This window comes from Corvus moneduloides, chromosome 3, assembly GCF_009650955.1.
Source record: "Corvus moneduloides isolate bCorMon1 chromosome 3, bCorMon1.pri, whole genome shotgun sequence".
Lineage (NCBI taxonomy): Eukaryota > Metazoa > Chordata > Aves > Passeriformes > Corvidae > Corvus > Corvus moneduloides.
The window spans coordinates 110,457,383-110,480,056 of NC_045478.1; the positions used below are offsets into that span (position 1 = coordinate 110,457,383).

Sequence of the window (22,674 nt, forward strand, 5' to 3'; positions counted from 1 at the left end):
TAATACTGACATACTCCAACGCCTGTTTTGGAATTTAAAAACTTGCAACAATATAGATCAGAATGGCTTCTCCCATCCCTTACCACTTCACTCACTGAATCACATCCAGAAGAAGCCTTGCCTATCAAGGCTTATTTCTTTTATTTTTTTAGATTTTATCTTTTCCTATACAGGTAGGATGTGTGAGGTAATTTGCTTTCCCTACAAAGGGAATAATTTGGGCCAAAAATTTACAGCACTGATGAGACACTCTACACAGCAGTTACCAAAGTTTTTGTCAGCAGTTCTCAAGAGCTGAAGGTACAGTTAGAGAAGCGTAAGGTGGAAACATTAGTGGCAATTTCGTTATGATTATTCAGATATATATATATTGATCTATACATTTGCCTTCTACCCTTCTGTCCCCGCTTCCCAAGGGAGTAACTTCTATTCAGGTAGTAAAGTTCTTCCCTGTAAAGAACTCTACAGCATGCACAAAAATTACCTACATAAGCATTTAGAAATGTTTGGGACAAACATGATTAGAACAAGCAACTGCAACCACAGAATTTATATAATTACATGGTAGCACACCAGTGCCAAGACTCTTCCAAACTAGTACATACCATTGTGATCTTTTACTTTCAGGGCCGTCACATGAGCCAGCTGAAGAGCACAAAAGCAACATTAACACTCTACCCATACAGATCTTCCTACATGTAAAACATAACTAATTTTGCTTGTAAATAGTTCTGAAGTTTAAAAGTCCATTATAGACAAAGTTTTAGTCACTTATTAAAGAATAAAGGACATACTAGTACATGTCACAATTTTCTTTAAAACTTTGTTTTAAAGATTTCAAGGGAAGCTCAAAAGCAAACTGAAAATATTCTTACTGAAAATTCAGAAATCATGTTAAGAGTAAACCCACACATACTATAATTCAACATCAAGATGTGAAAAAGTCTGAACACTAATCCCTCCTCTGTGGTTCAATCCAGTGCAGAGGGCTGACCTGTTTTATATTACAGTCACACATACTGAGCTAGAATCAGGCCAGACACGGCCAACTCCCTTACTCCGTTCAAATTCTCTCTCTACAAAAAGGAGTGGACCAAGTAATTATAAATAAAAAGAATCATGTGGTTCTTGGACCAGCCAGATGCCTTCCTTGACTGAGAACAGGTATCTCAGCAGGGTCTTCAGTAGCCCAGTCATCCCCTGACTTTCTTTTAATGTAGGCAGGGCACTTCTGTTTGGAAGGTAGAGCAGTTCAACATTTGAAAATTAGATACCGTATTTCTAGAGGATAAAAGTAATGAAATTTATCCAAGTTGTAACAATGGTGCAAAAGTATTTTTCTTGGAATTAACTAACTGTTCTGTTTGTACAATTTTTAAACTGTACTCTCCGAAACTATCTATACCTACTCCCAAAACCTCTAAGCTTCATACACAATTTGAAATTCTACACGCAGTATATTGTACTAGCCAAGGTAACAATACCTTTAATAACTGCAGCTGATCAAATGTGAGTTCTTTGACTGCAATCTCAAACAGTTCCAAAGGCTCTGTGTCCAGTTTCTTTGAAGAGAACCAACACATAATTAAGCATCATGGAAAACAATAAAAAAACCTTACACACTCTTTATATAGTAGCATTAAAGGCAACTAATGTTTCCTATTTTATTGATAAAGATACAAGTGATATCTTATGATTAAGACGATCAATTTTCAAGAGAACACAGGCACTTAAAAGCATAAAACAGATGTCAATTTGAAAAAAACCAGTGTTTGGTCTTTCATGCAAGTCAGAGGCTTTAAAGTTCTTTCTTCTCGAAAGGTTAGCAAAATTATTCTGTAAAAACTTGATTGGGTAATGTATTCAGGAAAGATGTTTGCAAGTAAAGAAATGCAGTAAAAAATAGTCCAAGGCAGTTCAGTTTACTGCTGTTTATCCAATGTTTCAAACTAAAAAAAAAAAAAAAAGATAAATGTCCTGGGGTAAAACTGAGGCACACACACACTCCCCACTCCCAAAATAAAGATCTGGTGTCAAAAAAATTCTGTCCATTTCTCACTTTCCCTCTTCACTAAGAAATTTTTACTGAGCAAGACAATACTGAGTGAAGACACACTGAACAGTCATTCCCCTCAGTCAAAGTTCCATTTCCACAGCTGTTCAAAACCAAGCTTCTTATAAAGTGCAATACTGCAATGGGTGTGGGAGTCTGAAGACACAAAACTCAGTGCCAAGAAGACAGAGCAGTGTGCTCTGCAATCTCTCTCTGGATTCACTGCCAGAACTAGGAGAGAAGATAACCAGAACAGGACAGAATGCAAACATTCAGGCCTGAATCTAAGACAGTCCCATAGGCCCCACTGAATATAGTGGAGTTGTCTTGGTTTTTCCTTCCAAATCTTAAATCAAACAGAAGCTAAATAATAAGCACAACGTAGGCTTGAAGAGTGCCAAATCACACATCTGAAAGGCTGTTGCTACAACATCGAAAGGAAAAACTCAGCTTCCCTGCTCTATGCACAAAGTAATGCTGCATATTTATTCCCATTCCATCCCTTGAGTCCCCAGAATTATTTCTATGAGAGCTTGACATTTTAAGTTTCTAGAATGGTCATATTTATAAATAAAATACAGATCTCATCTTCCTTACCTTTTTCATGGCCATGCAACACGTGAGATCGTGGTATACTATAGGCACATGATCTTTAGAAAGATGTACATCAAATTCCACATATGCTGCTCCCTGCAGGAAATCGAAAAACACACAGAACAAAACAAAAGCCCGTTAATTACTTATGCACAAGGACTACAGAACTGCATGCAAGTATTGTCAAGCATTCACAGGTCCTAGACATCAAGCAGAAGTTGAATACAACTGGCTGTTACCAGTTAAATCATGGTCAGCAATGGATTGATTATCAATGATGAAAGAATTACATGGCAAATTATCTTAATTACCGTAATACAGCTCATATATATGTGTGTGTGTCTATCTATCTTGCTTCATCTTGTAAACCCTCTAGTGAGACTCAAGTCTTATAAACCTGATTACAGAGAAAGACTAAGATGATATTTTTAGATACAGATGTTTTAAACATAGATGCCTTTGAGGCATCTTCCTCCCTCCTCCCCACCACCACACCAAGAGACAAGTGATGGCTCCATACTGCCAAGGCTTTAGGGAGATATTCCATATAGGAACAAAATTCTGGAGTCACTAGTGAGTAACACAGTAAGAGCAAGGACAGAAATAGCTGCATCCAGTATTCTCCTGCCCTTTTCAGCTGTATGTGCTTTTCTGTTAGGCTTTTAAAAAGGAAGAAAGATCCAAAAGCTCTAAGCACAGTCTTTTGGAAAAGAGGGAGGGCCAGAAGGAAAGAGGAACACACAGTAACAGGTTTGGGTTTTTTTACTTATACTGACTGTCTGCAAATAATTCCTTTGAAGGCCTCCAAGAATACCATTCATCAAATTATCACCCTGACACACACTTTTTCAATCAGCACAAAAAGAAAATAGGACATGGGGTTTTTTTCAGCCCTTTTCTCAGCAGAAATATTTTCAGAGTGGTGGTTTTCAGCCTTTTCAATCTGCAAATAGATAAAAGCACTTGTCTGGTGATGCTGCTGATGACTTCACAGCAAATTTCTGCCTCAATGCATATTTCTTGTGAGCATTTTAAAAGCTTTCTCTAAACCTGTAGTGTCCACTCAGGGATTAAGAACTACTGTTCAAAACAGTAATTTAGTAGCTACAGTTTTTTTCAGTGATCAAGATTACTGCAAGGAATAAAAGTGACCACCTCCATCACAGAATTTAGGCACATGGAGCTATTATCTCCCAAACTGGAAGCTCTGTCTTAGGATTCCAAGTCTTCACTGCAGCAAGCACCAAAACAAGGATTGGTTTATTCTACCAGCTCAGCTCCCAAGTCACATTTTCAGAGAGCAAGTTTCAGTACACAGCAGTCCCTGAGCACGACCTTTGCCACCTGAGAGGATTAGGACAGACTCTAGCAGTGCCAAAATTTTATTCATTTATTCAAACTGTCTGTACAGGGTTGAGATTAAAATTCTCCTTGTATTAGAACACAACCAGAATGTACTACATGGAAGTTTTGATTTTTTTAAGGAACTTGAGAGTGAGAGTCTAATCTACTATTAACTTCCCATTACTCAGGCAATTTCCACAGTGGTTTGATATCATTTACATCAGTGCAATTACCATCCACTGTATTGAATCATGCAAATTAATCATACAAGCCAACCTAGTTTGCACAACACAGGTGCTGTGTGTATGAAAATGTGTGTACATACATGACTGGCAGCACTCTTCAAGGATGCAATGGTATTCTCTTGAACTTTAGCAAGCCTGAAAAAAACCAAGAAAAAGGGTTTGTTAGGTGCCTTATAGCACAGAATTGAAACAACAGAAATACAAATCATAAGTTTTTGTTGTAGAGAACACCCATGTTTGATATTGAAGTGACTTAAATAGTTGCAGCGTTTTAAACTCTCTGCTTCCTCAACAGATGTCAGTGAAATGAAACAATCTCCCCAGTCTAAAATGCAAACAAACTTACTTAGCTGTTGTTGTAGAATTCCCTGCTCCCCTGTGTCCAACATCCAGAGTTGTCCTTGGTTTCCAGTATTTTGCATATGAAGCCTGCATATCACAAGTGTATCCCTGGATCGGTTTAATTATTATGTAGTCCACTGCAAGAAAAACAGCAATGCTTCACACGTCAGTAAACAGCAGATGGCTTTGAGGAAAAGTTATCTACATCAGTGTTGGCATCAACTGTACCTCTAACTTTTCCAATTGTCTTCCTTGGATTTCTGCTCATAATAGCAAGCGTAAGAATTCCAGCACTCTTTCCGAGTTCTGCAATTGTGGATGACAGGAGGCAGGCAGAGCCTACATGACCTGGGAGCACATCATCTTGTACTACTTTCTCACCTAAATCTTCCTAAAAACAAAACAAACAAAAACCCAAAACCCCTACTGTTAGATATAAGTGAGAATTCTAAACAAACTCTTCTGTCTTGCTCCTCAGGACACAACACAAGTTTCTTGTGTGTTACAGAAAACACTAATTTCAGGCTAAAATTGTTTGATGTACCAGTGAGTTACAAATTACTATCAGGAATATGAAAATGTTGATGGAAATCTACAAAACTCACACTTGTCTTTGATATCCCTTACATTTGAAAAGCTTTTCAGATCAAAATTACATGCACAGAATAGTCTGTCTTCTAAAATGCCCACGTCACGTTTAGAACAAAAAACTTAACTGGAATAATATAGATGCTTAAAACTCTAAAAAACTTTGTATGCACTTGCAGAGAAGAACTAACATGCAGAATGTACACTTGACCATAGTCAAGTTCAGGAACTATGCAGACACTTCACAATTAAGACTGCAAGTGATCTTGAAAGCATTTTCAGACCAAAAAGAGAATGCTTAAGACACTTCGTTCTGCATAAGTTGCTTTCTTTTAAAAAGAACTTCAAATATTAAGATCTTTCAGGGCAAAAAATAGTGCAAAATAACAGACACAGTGGTGAGAATCCAGTTTTAATTTGCACTACTTAGTTCAGAGGAATCTCTTTTGCTTATAACATAAACATTTAGATTCGGTAATTGTGATGTAACCAGTTCATATACACATTGTTCAGGTTCAAGCAGGAGAAGCATAACTTAGCTCTGGTAAAGGATTAATATCAAACCAACCTAACAGCATGCAATACAGCACACACACAGATTCAAGTCTAATTTGTACTGACTTCTAAATAAGCAGAACTGAAAAACTTTCCGTGGCACATCAAGAAGACTCACAAAACCTTTCTACAAAATGGGCTGGGAGTCAATAGTCTCATACTTGTGTAAACAAATCCAAAAGATCAAGAATATCAGGCAGCAGCCCTGTTTCAAAAGTGAAATCTTCACAATAATTGACTCGAGCTCCAAAAGGCAGACTGCAGCTGCTTCTTAGATGTAAAGAGACATACCTCAAAAAAATCAAATATTAATTCCAAGTTATCAGGCTCCATGGTTTGTATTGTGTATTCTATCCACCGGTCTGGCTGTAAAGCATAGCCGCAGTCTGGCTGAGAGTGCCGACATTTGTAGTCGTCGTCACTGATTAAGGAGAACTCCACAGTGTTTGCCATTTTCTGAGGGACAGTAGGGGAGGTCTTCTCTTGGCCCTCTTCGTCATCATCCTTCTCTAGGCCTTCTAGGGTTAATTTTACTCTACTCAACCAGAAACACAAAACAAATGGTTACGTCACTGGAGTGTCTTTGCAAATGATAAGGATTTAGGAAGAAGCTCGAGCAGAAGCTCATACAACACAAGAATTCTTCTCACCACCACCACCCACAGAACAGCACCGTATCCAGCAGGCCCTCACGTGAGCAAGAGTTCGCAGCCATTGTCTAGATAATATTTTAGTCAGATTTCAGTGCCCAAGTCACTGCTAAAAGCTGAACTTGGGTAAATATGAAAACTCTACTAGTGGTCTGAGAATTGGCACTCCACCAGACTATGTGGGCTGCCAAACAGACAGCCTGCCTGTACAGACTGACACCCATAATGCCAACAGGTTAATGAAAGGCACTGAAAACTGCAGTAAACATCAAGATCCAGACTTGAACACTGGTGGCTGCTGATGTATCTCTGGGATAAGGCAGTAAGTATACTGTTAGATGTAAGTAATAGAGGCTGAACTAATTTAGTCTTTTGAAAAATCCTAAATGAGCATTTAAACTGAATGCAATTTCTGAAAAATCCTGGACTGAGAAGCATAAGCCTCTCTATAAGACTCAGAATCCTTTATTATACAGAGCAAACCCTCCACACAAAATGAGTTACGTCAGTGATGTAAGCATACATGAGTAACCCAAAGCCCTTCCTGCATCATAGACACAGCAGACAGGATAAAAGATTATCATTTATAGATGTCAATTCACCAGGAAAACTGAAGTCATATCTCAAAGAAAAACTTACAATCATAGAAATCTATTACACCAAGTCCACATTATTAATCCTCATAAAAAAATAAAACCAACAAGTCACAACACAGGTACTCCAGAAACTTGAAAAATGTCACTGGCATAAACAAGTGACTGTTGCAGAAACTATTGGACAGATCCAATGTTTTAGGACAGAGTATTTAGTGAATGCATCCAGCTTATCAAATTTTATTTCAACCATTTAATTTAGACAAGAAGCTGGCTTCAGAAATTGCCCTCTTTACCTGCTATAACATGCAAGGAAAAAAGGCAAAGCTGTAGAGAACACAATGTAAGTATTAAATCTACTGAAGAGTGTCATATTAAATAAACCTTCCCCTCATCAGAAAATCTGGAATTGGTTGGGAGAGGCAATCAAATCAAAACTGGAAAAAAAGCAATCTATCAAGTATCACAGAACCACAGAATGGTTTGGGTTGGAAGGGATCTTAAAAATCATCCAGTTCTAACCCCCTACCACAGGCAGGGGCACCCACTCGACCAGGTTCCTCCAAGCCCCATCCAACTTGGCCTTGAACACCTCCCAGGATTCAGCACCAACAACTCAGGACAACCTGTGCCAGTGCCTCACCACCCCCACACTAAAGAATGTCCTCCTAATATCTAATTAACCCTGTCCTCTTTCAGTTTAAAGCCATTCTCCCTTGCCCCATCACTCCAGGCCCTTGTCCAAAGTCCCTCTTCAGCTCTCCTTAGGGACTGCTGCAAAGGTCTCCCCAGAGCCCTCTCTTCTCTAGGCTGAAGAACACCAAATTTTTCATCCTGTGTCCACAGCAGAGGCACTCCAGCCCTCTGGGCATCTTCCTGGTCTCCTCTGGACTCACTTTAACAGCTCCACATACTTCTTATCTTGGGGGCCCCAGAGCTGGATGAAGCACTCCAGGTGGGGCCTTACCAGCGCAGAGGGGCAGAATCCCCTCCCTCACCCTGCTGGCCACACTGCTTCTGATGCAGCTCAGGATGCAATTGGCCTTCTGGGCTGCAGGTGTGCAACGATGGGTCACACTGAGCTTCTCATCACCAACACCTCCAAGTCCTTCTCCTCAGGGCTGCTCTCAATCCCTTCTCCACCCAGCCTGTACTTGGGATTGCTCCAACTCAAGTGCAGCAGGACCTTGCATTTGGCCTTGCTGAACTTGGTGAGATTTGCACCTCTTAATCCTGTGAAGTTCCCTCTGGATGGCATCCCTTCCCTCCAGTGCAACTGCACCCCCCAGGTTGGTGTCAAACTGCTGAAGGGACACTCAATCCTACTTTCCATGTCACCAACACCACCAGCCCCTGAGGAACACCACTCATCCCTGGTCTTCACTTGGACATCAGGCTGCTGACCACAACACCCAGAGCGACCACCCAGCCAAATCCTTATCCACTGTGTGCAACAGTGCAGTCCTCTTAACACCAGGGCTAAGATAGCATTTCTAACAATTAACTGTGGAGTTATCACAATGACTGCTTTTTGAGGCACCTCTGCAGATAAAAGCTTCAAACTGATTTAAGTAAGAACCTAAGAACACTACAGTTCCAGCCAGAAAGCAAGAAACACCAAAACACGTATGGAGTATGTATTTGTGCTCTAACACTTGGAAATTGGGCTATTAGCAACCCAAAATGAATTTAAAGGCTACATTAATTAAGTTAAAAAAAAAAAAAAAAAACAACAAACCACTAGTATTGACAATTAACATGAGATAAATTGCATACTGAGGTGAGCAGACTCTTACCTAAACCTTGATGTTTTAAATTTCTTCTTAGATATCAGTACAGGGGGTTTCTCAGAATAATGCAGACGTAGCCTTATTTCTGTCTGACATGTCAGCCACCCAGCATCCACAGTTTCAATACCATCTATCAAAAACCAAACAAAAAGGAGAAGACCTTTTAGTAACTTATTTTAGGGACATCTAGGCAGTTCCTCTTGCCATCATCTTCCAGATAATCCTCCTTATCACCAATATTGTTCTACAGTAATGCAAGAGCAAGTCTTGGGGGCAGCCTTTCCCCAGTCTTTCTGAAGGACCCAGAACAGACCACAGATGCTGCAGTTGTTTGCTGGCTTTTAGAGGGATTAAGCAGGAACAGTGATCATGTGCCAACTGTCTGCAGGACAGCACTGAGTATTCCAGTGTTAATTTTACATATATGCTATCAAGAGCTAAATTAAGTCTCCAAAGGCAGGAGTAACCTTCCCTTGTCTTGGGATCTCTCAGTCTATGGAATAATACTGACAGGAACTCTGAAGTTTCATAAGCAATTAGAGGCTCCCTGTTTCTGTTGAGGTACAGGTGTCCAATTAGCTCATCACAATCAGCGCCAGTGAAGCAGTGTAAGTCTGCAGGACAGGGTATAGCAACAGTTTTAATGAAAAGCATGGAGAAACCTCAACCTGAACAGCAAAACAAGGAAAGCCTACAAGCAGGAGGACCAGAAACACAAGCTGCAAACCAGGCGCTGAAGCAAACCCCACAGTTTTGAAGAGTTCCTAAAGAGCCAAACTTATCATTTGATAAGGATGGAAAAGCTTGAATACAAGACGTGTGAGGTATGATAAGGAGTTACTTTCAGAGTCAGAGGATTGAACATTAGGTGAGAGGTGGCTCAGAACTGACAGAAGTGAGACATTTGTGCACACACAAGAACACGAAGTGTGGGCTTACAAGAACCTTTTGGCAGCTGCATCTCTAACTGAAGAGGCAGAGTGGGTATATTCAGTGTGAGTGACAATGTTTTTCTAGGCATGAGGAGTTTTTCTAAGGCTAGGTATCAGGAGAAAGCTAAGTCTATTCTGTATTTTCAAAAACACATGCTCATGATTTAAAGTTCCCAAATTTCAACCTTTAACACCATCAGAGTGACAACACTTCAAGTCTTCCTAGCAGCCTATAATTACCATTAGAAGGGATAACAGCCTGAGTGTGAATGCACAAATGCTGGATACAAATGTAACTGTAAAGCAGAGAAAACTATCACAAGCAATTCTTCTTAAAATCTATCTCAAACATTTTTAATTACAAGACTTTACCTTGTTTAATTTAAATTCATGGTATAGATAAAGGTTAATGTATCTCACTTACTACAGATTCCAAAGTCTCCATCGTCGACAGTAATTTCATTTTCTAGAATTAAAAGGAATGGAAAAGAATGGAAAAAAATTAATTAGTATTCACATTTAAAAATCATTGCCAAGTTAAATTAATTCTACTTTTCCACTTCACTTCTAAAAAGTGTATCTAAAAAAAGGTAGGAAAACTGAAACAGACAAAGCAGCATGTTTTTTGCAACCTTCTATAAAGATTTATCCCAATTTATGCTTTTCCTCAGTTTCTGCACGAAAAAACAACCAACACACAAAATGCCACATTTCACCTAAAGTAATCGGAACTGAGTAAAAAGGTTACACAATTTTCTGGCTTGCTGAACTATTTTGCTGATATCTACATCCCACTAGTACCTAAGATGCTTTACTTGTCAAAGCAGTGTCAAAGACATGAAAGTTTCTTGCAAACATACAAGTTACCCTGCTGCACATTTATAGTTACAGCTTTTAAATCGAGTTAGTCACAATTAAAATGCTTATTCTGCCCACATGACAGAAACCAACCTAGCATGAAATATTGAAACCACTCACTTCACACTTACTTTTATCCTTACTCTTTCCAAAGCTTTAATAACTGAAATCTTAAGGCACTAAGTAAATTCACCAGCATTAACAGAACTGCAACAGTCTAAACAAACCATACATTTCTCAAAACATTAATCTTCACATAATTTTGTCTCTACAGTGACTAATCCCTTTTTTTCCCCTAAGAATCATAGGGCTTCTAACCTAATTTTTTAATAACCACAGGCAATAAGTTAGGATCATAATGACCCAGTGCTAACATAGCTGTGTTTGCTGCATTTTCTTAAAAACTGCTTATGAAGAATTGAGTATTACTTGGGAAAAAAAAAAAAATCCCAACTCTTTGGAATGAAGTAGTCTAAATTTAGAGATAAAGTCTAGGCCCTAGCAGAGGACAGGCTGCTTCCCTTATCAATTAGTGACAAATACAGAAATGGTCTTCTTACAGGAATAGAAACGCTACTAATTCAACTGAAATTTAAAAAAAAAAGGCAAAGGGAGAACGGAACGTGATCGTGGTACTACTCATGACTAACAAACAGTTTCTTTGATACCACCTTCTTTCTAAAAGACATTTTGTCAAGTCATTAGGAAGTTTTTAACAAATGTGAACTTCTAAGTGTGGAGAAAATAGTATTTTTCATGTGCTAGAAAAGACAGTGCATAAAACATGCCATAGCAGCGTAAGAGATCTAAACTACAAGCTACATTCAAAGGTTATTTCAGTCACTCTTAAACTCCAAACTTTTTCCCTGTTCAGAAAGGCATTAGTAACTTACATGTAAGTCTGCATGCCACCCTTTCTGTCTTTCAGCAAAATACATTTCTGCTAAATTGACGGGTAAATAAGTCCATTCATGTTCATCCATTTACTTAAAGAAGCCTAATTAAACATTTTTGGTTTAAAATTTTACTAATTAAATAGTACTTAAATAAAAACAGCAGTGACTTCACACCCTCCCCCCCATTTTCTCTAAATAAGATAATATGGATCCTTAGTCTCAAAGAATTAAACTTACAGAAAATTATTACAATTCCAAATTAATTAAAAAACCAACCCACATAATCTTAAGGATGACAGCAAAGAATTTCACATCCACTCCATTTTGAAGCTACTTATTATATATATACACATATATATTTTGAGAGTAAGGCCCATGTTGTGCAAAGAAAAAATCTATACCTCCCACACATTAATAAATTTAAGTATTTTAAAACTAAAGCTATCAATCCCTCTAAACCAGTGTGCAGCATATCAGCAATCTTATGCATATGCCTCAAACAGATGCAGTTGATGCCCATACCTAAAGGGGTAATTGATCGTGGTTGTAGATGAGTCTCCCACGTGTGAACTATGACTTCGCAGGGACCATCGATAGTCTGTAATTTAAAAGTTAAATGTCTGCAATAATTTCTTTTGTTAGATCTGACTTTGTACCCATGAAGCTGTTTGGGATGGTTGTGAACTAAACTTAAGAGACTTAAGGAAGTAAAAGAAGGAGAAGAGAGGGAAACAGAGAGAGATTGAAGGAGAAAGAAAGAAAACAGATGAGGCTTCTTACCCCTGCAACTGCTGATGACTCTATTTGATGTGTTGTGAATACATATGACAAAACTTGTGACAGTCTGACATGGCAGAGAAGTTACATGGAATCATTAAACCTTTACTGATTACAGGTACTCTGCTAGACTACTTTAGTTTCCTTCTGATACAAAAAAAAAAATCTCTGAGCTCATTTAGAGTGCTCATTTTGTTCTCAAGCTACAGCAACAGATTATGAAAAAACATACCCCACATCTCTAATTCCAAACAGCACTCAGCATCTACTCATGCACATAGCAGTTGCAGGGGTGCATTCTCCTTCATAATTTGCCTTACTAAATTCAAAGACTACAAAACACAGTTACTTTAGTTGTGGTACTAGAGAGCAAGTTATTTACCATCTAATTAGAACATAAATAATTGAGCCAATCAGTCAGCAATGAAGCCCCTGCAGTCTATTCCAGTTGGAGCAGGATAAATTAGATTCTTTCATTAACAAAAAATATTGTCCACCAAAAGAATACATTTGTTGACAAACATAGCCAAGACTCAGACAGATAACCAGAACAGTAACACAGTCTCCTCTTTCAGACCAATTTAAGTTTGAAATAGCTTTCTAGGTAAAAGCTTTTAGGTAACCACAACTTAACAACAGAAAGAACGTGCCTGATTCCCAACTCAGTCACCCTAAGAAGTTTCCCCTAGCCTGGCACAGTTGTTACTACCAGATGTAAAAAAACACTGTCACAAAGCTGCAGTTTGTCATTTTGGTGGTTTGGGCCTAAGTAACTCTTCTTTCCAAAAATATTTGCTATTATTGCCAAAGACATGGAAGCTTCAACGCCAGCTCATCCCAGTACTTCAGGTTCTTGTTTAAACAGATTTCAGACCCACAGGGACATCCAGACAAGCTTCAAACTCAGCAGTATAATCACACAGGACCACAATGCTTTGTTCCATTACAGCTCACCCAATAAATTCTTTACATGCAGATGGGATTTCCTGACGTACATTGACCACATTTAATCTACCATGCCTTTGGGTGAGTTAACAGCAAATGCCAAATATTTAACAAGTGCTCAGTACGACAGGTTTGCTCTGTGAGTCTCAGCTAAAGCAGTGTTCCTAACGAGTTCAGAGGCATCTACACTTAAGGGTCATGTCAGAATAAAACACATACACTTAGTTATGTTTTGAAGACAGAATGCAAGTAAAATATAAACAAAATTATATTATTGCATCCAGTTTATTCCTGTTGTAGGGCAGTTTTGGTTCTGAACGTCTCACTGCTGCCACAATGCCCACTGTTGGGATTTCTAGAACAGTAAATAATGAGAAGTTTCTTTCCCCTTCTTTCACAGCGCAGTGACATTTGCCTGTCACAATCACAGTTTCTAAAGCTGCAAACCATGTTTGTCAGCAGGGAGGCTGCCATTTACTTCCACCATGCAGGCATGCAAGATCTCTGACAGCAGCTCCCAGGAACACGTGCACAACTTTAGTTTCTGAACCTGGGCAGTGCAAATCTTCCTAACATGGATTAAGCTGCTTTCTTCAGAAGGTAAGCAAAGGTTTTTCCTTGTAAAACCCCCCAACATGTTGTACGAAAATGCCAATTTATTTCTTACTCTACTGTAATTGTCCATTTTAATTTTAGGTTCTAAAATGATGAATGAATTTGAATAACATTATCCCAACAATAAGGACACCATGCTGGACACACTCAGCACAATTTCCTCTCCTGAAAGGAAACAGTGGACTGATTGTGCATTTAATCCCAGGAACCCTCAACACTTTCCATACTTAGAAGAGCCAAGCAAAGCTACCTGGAAAAAAAGGGCAATGGATTAGAGAACAGGCACAGACATCACTAAGAACCCTCTCAATCCCTGCTCAGACCATCTCTGAGTTCATAGGCATTTTAAAAATGTTTTAATTACATGTAACAGAAACTACTGTTAAAATGAGGTGAAAATAGTAATGTCATTTCCATGGCATATACTGACCACAATTGAAAAACAGCCCAGTTGAGCAGCAGAACTAAATGATGTATCATCAATATTAATAGTATGGTAATGTTGCCTAAAAGGAGAGTCTCTGGAGGACAGTCTTAAAAGGGCATCTATTCAAATGTCACATCAAGCATCTCATGGGCAGTACGCTGAGGTAAGTGGCACTGAGGATCCTTTTCTGCTAATACAGACACTTACATTTTTTAAAAGCTAACACAAACATTATGTTGCTTGATCTTGACTAGCTGAACATCGGATGCAATTTTAAAGCTTTTAAAGGCCATTCAAGAACTTCCTTTAAAAATCAAGTCCTCTCACATTATGAGAAGCTGGGGCCTCCCCCAGCAGTCATTAGACACTTTGGAAATTAAGGGTAAAACGCCTATCTAGCATAATGGTTCAAAGGTTCAAAGCAGATGCACCATCTGCATGAAGTGCCTGGGTACTCAGTACAATTAAAATTTAAAATTAAAGAATGAAAGCACTTCTGTGGATGTTTAAATGGTAATTTAGGAGATCAGTTCCAAGGTTCCTGATTCAAGGCAACACAACAGAGTAGGCATTAGAGAGGGGGGAAAGCTCAAACCAAATCTTAAAAGCGCCACACAAACACATTTATCCAAGTGCACTTTACTAATTAAAACTATGTTTCAAGAATAATAATCTACTTCAGTAATATGAAACAGCTAAATTAGACTTAATTGCTAAAGCTGCATTTCTGACCAAAATCCCTCTGGATTTCTGTACCATGTAGAAGACAATAACTAAGCACTGAACTAAATAATTAAAGCCATTCAGCCATCATATCTAACTTGCAAGGCAGCAGCACACAAAAGTCACCTGGGCAGGAAATGCTGAGCTCAGTAGGGATTTTATAGCTCTAGTATTTCCAAGAACAGTTTCACACACAATCTGCTATCTCAGCAGATAATAATGCTTTTGTTACTATCACGATAACCATGGGTTCTTAATCTAGAAAAAGCTTTTCTAAGGCAATAATTACTGAGTCTCAGTCTAAGTTTCACCTTTATTACCATAGTCCAGGCACTAAATGGATTTATTTGCTTACATTTAAAAAAGTAAATTTAACTCTCATTTGAAACCTCTGTAATTAAGAAGCAAGTGTGAAAAATGTTCTCCAATCCAGTTTTTAAAGTCCTACTACAGATAGCTATAAAAGTCCTATGCACAGATAGCTTAGTTCTTTCACACTTGCCTTGAAAGAAGTAACCCTGGACTTGCATGCTTATTTACTGTTTTAAAAGCAAATACAGAACATAGCTGAACAGAATGTGTTCCTTACTAAGGTTTTCAAATATGCATCACACAAACATGGCATGTAAAATTATTTTACTAAAACTAAGATATACAGAAGACAAATTCCAACCAAGGGAGTTTTGGTGTGCCTCACACTCACCCCCTCATAACCCACCACTGCCACTGCAACAGAAAGTGAGTGTAGAATAAAACCCAGGAAGATCTTCACAGGGAGCTCAGTGGTACCAGACTATGTTCAAAGAAAGAACAACCTCGAGCAAAATAATTTAAGTTACCATCTTATTTCATCCAAGTGCATGTATCTATTTTTCTTTTTAAATGGTTAAGATCAAAATGTTTACAACACAGTAAAATCTCTTGATATGCAGGAGCCAAGACCTGACACCAATTTTATAATAAAAGGTTCTTTATATACCTATTTTTGTATTCATGCAAAAATTCTACAAATATTGAGTATTTAAAAAAAACCACCTGCTCTACTTACATAACCACAGTTATGTTAACACCAACGTGCTTCACTACAAACAAGACTGCCCATTACCTCATACTATCATTCAAGTAAAAAAATTTTAAGGTCAAATCATATCTTTTTAAAGGGAGGTGAGAAAAAGACTTCTTTTTTTTCCCCCCTAAAATCTCAATTATTCTATTTTCACATCTAGCCTGTAGCACTACTATGGATAATCTGGGAACTACCATTTCTCTGTGTAAACGTGTCACCCCCATCTCTGCCACCATGCCCAACTCATGCATCTTCAGAGATGCAGTTGCTGTAGAAGGGAATGCTAACTTCAGGTGGATCTGTCTTCAGCATGATTTACTAATTATGTGATGTCAAATTCATACACTCAGACTTGAACATATAGTTAAGATTACACTGTTATTCTACTACACATAAAATTGCACTGATATAAAAAACTAAGTATCAGAGACCATATAGTTCCAGCTTGTCAAATTTAGGAGAATAATCACATGCAATGTCTAATGAAAAAAACCACTGAAATAAAAATATTCAGACTAATTTAACTTAAAAGTATCTTTTTGTTATCAGGGTTTCCTTAATGCTAAAGTTTTCCATATACTGTCTCACTTGCACTATATTGTACATGATATTCCTGTTACTTTAGCATCGTTCTTCAAAAGGTTTACAAAAAGAGGAAGAAAACATTTTACCTGGATTTCTTTTCTTCAAAAGACTTTATTTTACCAGAAATAAACTCCTGTGCACTTAACAGGTACAAGCCAGACACCACTAAGTGGATAATAACCCTGTACCCCAGGAATTCACATACTTTGTTTTGCAGGGTGGTTTCCTTTTTTCCTGCTCTTTACATGTAGGAACTCTTTATGCTGGTATTGCATAAAAGTCATACTTACCTTGGCAGACTCTGCATCACACGGTACATAAAGTGTGCACGATACAGAGCACCTACTCAAAGAAACACACTCACCAATACAGAGGGTAAACTTTCGCAAATGGTAAAACAGAAATTGTACTGTGTACTGTCTATGGCTCAATCCCTGCTCACTAACTCTGCTTTGTGAGAGTGCTATTACTTACATTGCTTACATGTGCAGAAAAAAATATAAGCATTCCATCAGAGATGCTAAACTGTAAGAATTAATCTACTTCTGGCCTCAGTTTGACCTCAGCAAAATAAAACTATTATTGGACTTCCCTTCTTTTGCCTCAAAGTACCAATTTAAATACCAGTTTCTGATTAGACTATTTCACATGCTGTAATGAAAAAAAACAGAATTGTGCTTCATTTGAAATTAGTATCCTTCACTGAAATGATTTTTAGTGAAAAAAAAGGCTGACAAAAACTTACATGCTCTTGACAGTAATTTGAAATTTTTAAAAGATATTGATGAGATGATTCTGTAACTCCTCTCACATTTAGCTACAGCCTCCATAATCCCAGTTTCAATGAGGAACTAAGGCCCAGGGTGAATAGCTACAGGATATTAATAGAATAAGAAAGACAGCAAAGGCAGCATTAAATTTCTTAAGGTTATTACTTGTTATTAAGAAAAACATGTCAAGAGTGCTGCTTATTTTCCCAACTTAGCCCAGCTTTTTCCTGGATGCAGCCTCATTCCATCTGAAGAACTTCCCCCTACCTGAGTGCAATGCTTACAGATCAGTATGCTGCCACATACATTAAACTCTAATTTATATAATTTCAAGTCATATGCAACTTTAACATCAATACCTGTAAAAACACATCTGTCTCTGTCTCTTGGGTGTTATTTTTCCCTCCAAGCCGTGCAAATACCTATATACAAACATACAGAAAACAATGGGATGCCTCATCCCTTGTTTCACCTTTTCACTTCAAGAGATTAATTTATGTTAAATTACGCAGCACAAAATCTGGTAAATATTTCTCATGCTTCACAAAAAAAAAAATCTGCAGTGATTTCAAAAACTGTAGTAAATCAGGCAAATTTTAACACACCTCCTACACTAATCATTTTTCTCCTACTATCACTTGCTTCCATCCTATCATATAGGATGGAAGCTATAGATATCACATACTATCACATTCCTTCCATGGATCACTTGAGATCCATGCCCTGCTGAAGCCCATATTCAATTCTAACTGAGAACTTCACCATATTATTTAAGCTTTATAAAAAATGCCAGGGATTTCTTTACCACTGAAATTTTTAGAACACTAACACTGGTAAAAGAAAGGAGAGAATATAATTAAAGTTAACAGCATATGGTCATGTATTTCCAGAAGTGAACTGTGAGTATTTCCACAAATGTCTTAATGTTTCACATGTTGCAATTCAAGACTTATTTCTAAAAAAATCTCATGTTTAACTCAGGAAATCCTTTTGTATTTCAAGTATGGGAATTTTCACTAGGGATGAGACAACTCAAAGTAGAAAAAGTTGTACATACCTCAGGTTCTAGAAAGTATCCCTTAAAATACCGATACTGAACAGGAACTCCTCTTGGAAGCTCTACGGTAGCTTTCCATGTTTTGTCACGTGTGCTGTGGAGAAAAAATAAACAACCAACCAAAAAAAAATGTTTCAAAATACAGCCTAACAGCCATCTCAGGTATATGTCTAAGTAATATTCTAAAATAAAATCAAGTGTATTGTTGCAAGGAAAGTTACTATGAAGTAGCTTAGTCAAACATGCACAAAACACGAGATGTACTTAGAATTGAACCTGCACTTCTTGACTGACATATCTGAAGTGCTCTAAGAGAGCAAGAATTCTCATCCCCATTCAACAGATGGAGAAAACATGATGAAGTAATTCAGAGACTCATCCAAGATCACACAGCAAGTCATCGACAGAATTACAAACACAGCCTGCAAGCTGTATTTTCCTGCATCACAGGAGCTGCCATAAGCTGGCACCATTTTAAGAAAATACTGAATTCTTCCACTGCATTTAAACTTCCTTTATGTACACTCATGTTTATACACACATCCCTCCCCCTAAGAGTTTTAATGCAACTCTCAGCTTAAATAATCTTCTCCCCATCACTTTGTAGCACAATAATAACTTGTTTATAGTGTTTACCCTCTTTTTAGCCTATACATCTCCTATAACCTGCTGCATAGCCATGGGACTGAGAATTGTCCCAAAGCAATTTCCTATTCAAAGTGTCTACAGCTAAACTACTGAAATGCCAGCCACAACTGCAGAAGCATCATCTGTAACTAGAAAACCATACCCAAGTTTAATGTTGTCTTAAACATATTCCTAAGCATTTAAAATGCTCAAGGGCAACACAAGAAATTCGGGAGTGCTACTGACAGTACATGCAGCTCAAGAGTTTACAAACTCAAAGTCAGAATAAATTCATTGCTCCAGAACTCTGGTGCTACTTCAAATGGAACAAGTTTAAAAAAAAAAAAAAAAAAAATCAAAAAAGAAGAAAAAAAATCCCCAAAACAAAACCAAAAATCACAACCAACTTACATATCCCCAGGCTGGAGGACCACTGCGGCTTGGGGATTCCAATTTCCCAAAGCACTGCAGCTCCCGCATATTGCAAAAACCTCTCCTAAAAAACAGAAAGAACCCCACAATCATCATTACTCCAGGCTAGATGACATTAAAAAGTACACCCACAGTCAAACTTTCAAGTATTTCAAATATATACACCAGAATCACTCATCTAAAATCCCTCCTGTCTGTTCAGAAAGGAATGTTACCCCACCCGAAACTACAACAGCATTTTCTTCACCATGCTAAGGATCTGAGAGAGGGACTACAGACAAACCTGGCCCTTAAATGGGTTGGCTTCCAAATTGATGCTAAGTAATGCTGTTCAAAACATCTCTGGGAATGTGGCAGGCAAATTTTCACGGTAAAATGATTAATCGCAAGATAACAGAGTTCTTTTCCTAGATACTCTGTATTTTTTAATACATGTACATATTGCCTCAAATTCACACCAACAATTTAGAAAGCACAGACAAACGGGAGGTTGCTAGCATTATTCCCAAGGCAACATATCCAATTCATTTGATTTCCAAGAGAAATAAGGTTAATTTTGCTGCTATGCTTTCAGTTTTTACCGAACATCAAAACGTAACACTGTCACACAAAAAACCCACACGAAATTGTCACACTTATCTTAATGCATACATAGATATAGAATCCAAAAGGTCACACAGTATATTTACTTTTGGGATATCTGAAAGTGACCACTGCAACTTACCCTTGTTTTTAATATAAAACCTATATGTATCTGACTGTAAGAACAACAGTTATAAATACTGATGGAATGAACAAATTTATGGTTTGCTCTTACAGGGTTTCACCAAGATTTTTAGACATAAGAAATAAAAAGCTGTTGCAGAATGAGAAAATATGGAGTTTTAAAGTATAGTTAGGCACTAGAAAAGAACGATGCAAGCACCTACTACTCTTATTTCCTGCTCTCCAAGTGAATAGTGTGGGGGACACAATAATCCCAAGATACAAAGAAGATAAGCTGTACACAACAAGTGTACACTACCTTTTCCTAAGCCACTAGCAGAGCTGACACTTCAGAGTACAAAGTTACAGTTTTGAGGATGTCCTTATGCCTCTAAAATCATGTCCATTTTCTCCAGTTAAACTAATAAGGGATACTACAAGGCCTGTTTATGAAAGAAACCTCTGCAGACTCAGGGGTTGGAGAAAGTCTACAGAAGATAGAAAGTAAGATAATTTTTCTCTGAAAGCAGCTTACTGAAATAATTTTAGATAACACCTTGAATTTCAGTCTTTTTTTTTTTTTTTAACTTCTGTTGTAATTCTTAAAAAAAAGAAGCCCAAGCTTTCTGGATGCTCACTGTAAGCATACAAATACAGACAAACACCTGCATTCTGAGTATATTTAGTATGCAATTCCCTGCAAAAAATTGCCTGTGTCAGGTGCTTTCCCTTTTCCACCCTATCCTGAAGCACATGATGATTTGTTTTTGCAGGGAGGAGATAAAGCGGGAAGACCACCTGAACACCACACAGGTAGAATTTCTGAGTGGAGGTATTAAAAAGAAGCTAAAATTCTTTTAATGACCCTCTAAAACAGCAGTACTTAGCACATCTTCGTGTACACACAGCCAAACTTTGAAGTGCCATCTAATTATATTCCTCTTAATAGATGCCAGCTGGAATAGTTCTTTGGGCTCCCATTTTAAACAAACGTGTGAACATCCAGTGATCACCTCTCACTCAGTAAGGAGCCACACACAAAAGGCAACACTTGAATATGATGTTGGTCTTGGGTTACAACATAGGATGCAACCAGGGGTATGTATTCTATCACCACCTTCATAAGCTGTTAAAACCAGTTGGAGCAGCGTTCTTCATCTCTTCCAGGATACATCCCTGGTAACTCCCTCTGGGAGATACCTTCTGTTACTTTTCCTATTAAATTGTAGTTCTGAGTTGGGATGTCCCCTTGGTTTGTTTTCAAACTAGCACAGAGAGGCAACCTCTCCCAAGCTCCCTTCAACAATCACACTGAGGCTGAACTAGGATTTGTAAAACACTGCCTTAATTACCTCAGTAAAGCCAAAGGGAAATGCATAATAAACTGCCTTCTCATAGGCAATTCTGAACCAGTGGGATTTGGCTTGGGTTTATCTTGAGTTTATGTTCTGAGCTCAGGGGTCCTCAGCTTCTCCCCTCTCCTTGTCATGGAATTCAAGGCTGCTCCTGGCAGAGCTCCTTCAGCTACAGCAAAGAAGGTTAATCTAAGCCTTCTGCCCCAACTCAAAGACTGCAACAGCCTCACTGATCCAACAATAACAACAAAAATCCCAACAATACCAATATTATCATAAGCAGAAGCAGCCTTTTGTGTCACCTCTTCATGCTGTATTTCCAGATAATTCTTTGTGAACAGCCACTGAGGATCTAGTTCTCACTAATCCTACTTTTCATTGCAGATATTATGAGTACAAGAAGTTATACATCCAAAGCCAGCTTTGCTAGTGACAGTGCCATCACACCTGTGGAAGCAATAGTGCAAGCAGGACAAAGAGAGCATAGCTTGCAATACTCCATGGTACAGCTACACCAGTGCTGTACAGTCTCATTTGAGCAAAGGGCAATCTAATCTAAAATTTTCTCCAGAAGGCTATAAGAAACTCTACTCCTTACTAACAGCTTTATGTCCACACTGAGTGTCAGTTTTCAGTTCCCAAATGCCAAATCACGAGAGAGAAACACAGGAGAGGTCTAACATAGGGCAGATGTCAAAACCTGTAAAATGTTTTTATCATTTTCTTCCCCACCAACTACAGGAAACACTTCTGCCATCTGGTATTGGCCTGTCACAGGAATTTTGCCAATCTGCTCCCACATTCATCTGCTTCTCTTAGGCAACCATCAGTTACTTTTTTGGTGAACTTCTGTGCAGGTTTTGGCTGGGGTGGAGTTAACTTTCTTCACACTAGTGAGTAGGGGCTGTGTTTTGAATTTGTCCTGGAAGCAGTGCTGATAACAGAGGGATATTTCAGTTACTGCTGGGCAGTGCTCACAGCATCAAGGCCTTTTCTGTTCTCACCCCACCAGAGAGGGGGCTGAGGGTACATAAGAAGTTGGGAAGGAGCACAGCTGGGAGCAGCTGTGTGGACCTTAGTTACCAGCTGTGGTTAAACCACACCACCTTCCTTCCAAGTCCCTGAAGATGAAGATCAGTGTAATATGCAC

The 22,674-nt window shown here is 38.3% G+C and overlaps 1 protein-coding gene and 1 long non-coding RNA gene across 7 annotated transcripts in view; one reads left to right on the top strand and one right to left on the bottom strand.

Annotated features, from left to right (window-relative positions):
- Window positions 1-22,674, bottom strand: part of GPCPD1 (glycerophosphocholine phosphodiesterase 1) — a 43,673-nt gene that overhangs the window by 11,587 nt on the left and 9,412 nt on the right. For 5 of the 6 annotated variants that reach the window (XM_032103472.1, XM_032103473.1, XM_032103475.1 and 2 more), the window contains exons 3-15: window positions 19,444-19,528; window positions 18,406-18,499; window positions 17,708-17,770; window positions 11,963-12,038; window positions 10,111-10,152; window positions 8,761-8,884; window positions 6,013-6,256; window positions 4,807-4,969; window positions 4,583-4,715; window positions 4,317-4,371; window positions 2,651-2,743; window positions 1,485-1,562; window positions 606-645 (exon numbers count right to left, since the gene is read on the bottom strand). In XM_032103472.1, the coding sequence (XP_031959363.1) occupies window positions 606-645; window positions 1,485-1,562; window positions 2,651-2,743; window positions 4,317-4,371; window positions 4,583-4,715; window positions 4,807-4,969; window positions 6,013-6,256; window positions 8,761-8,884; window positions 10,111-10,152; window positions 11,963-12,038; window positions 17,708-17,770; window positions 18,406-18,499; window positions 19,444-19,528 (1,290 nt within the window). The remainder of the gene's footprint in view (window positions 1-605; window positions 646-1,484; window positions 1,563-2,650; window positions 2,744-4,316; window positions 4,372-4,582; window positions 4,716-4,806; window positions 4,970-6,012; window positions 6,257-8,760; window positions 8,885-10,110; window positions 10,153-11,962; window positions 12,039-17,707; window positions 17,771-18,405; window positions 18,500-19,443; window positions 19,529-22,674) is intronic. The other variant, XM_032103476.1, reaches the window with a different exon arrangement.
- Window positions 7,934-22,613, top strand: LOC116441500. The gene is made up of 3 exons (XR_004239094.1): window positions 7,934-8,023; window positions 9,113-9,117; window positions 22,604-22,613. It is a non-coding gene; the product is annotated as an uncharacterized LOC116441500 (long non-coding RNA).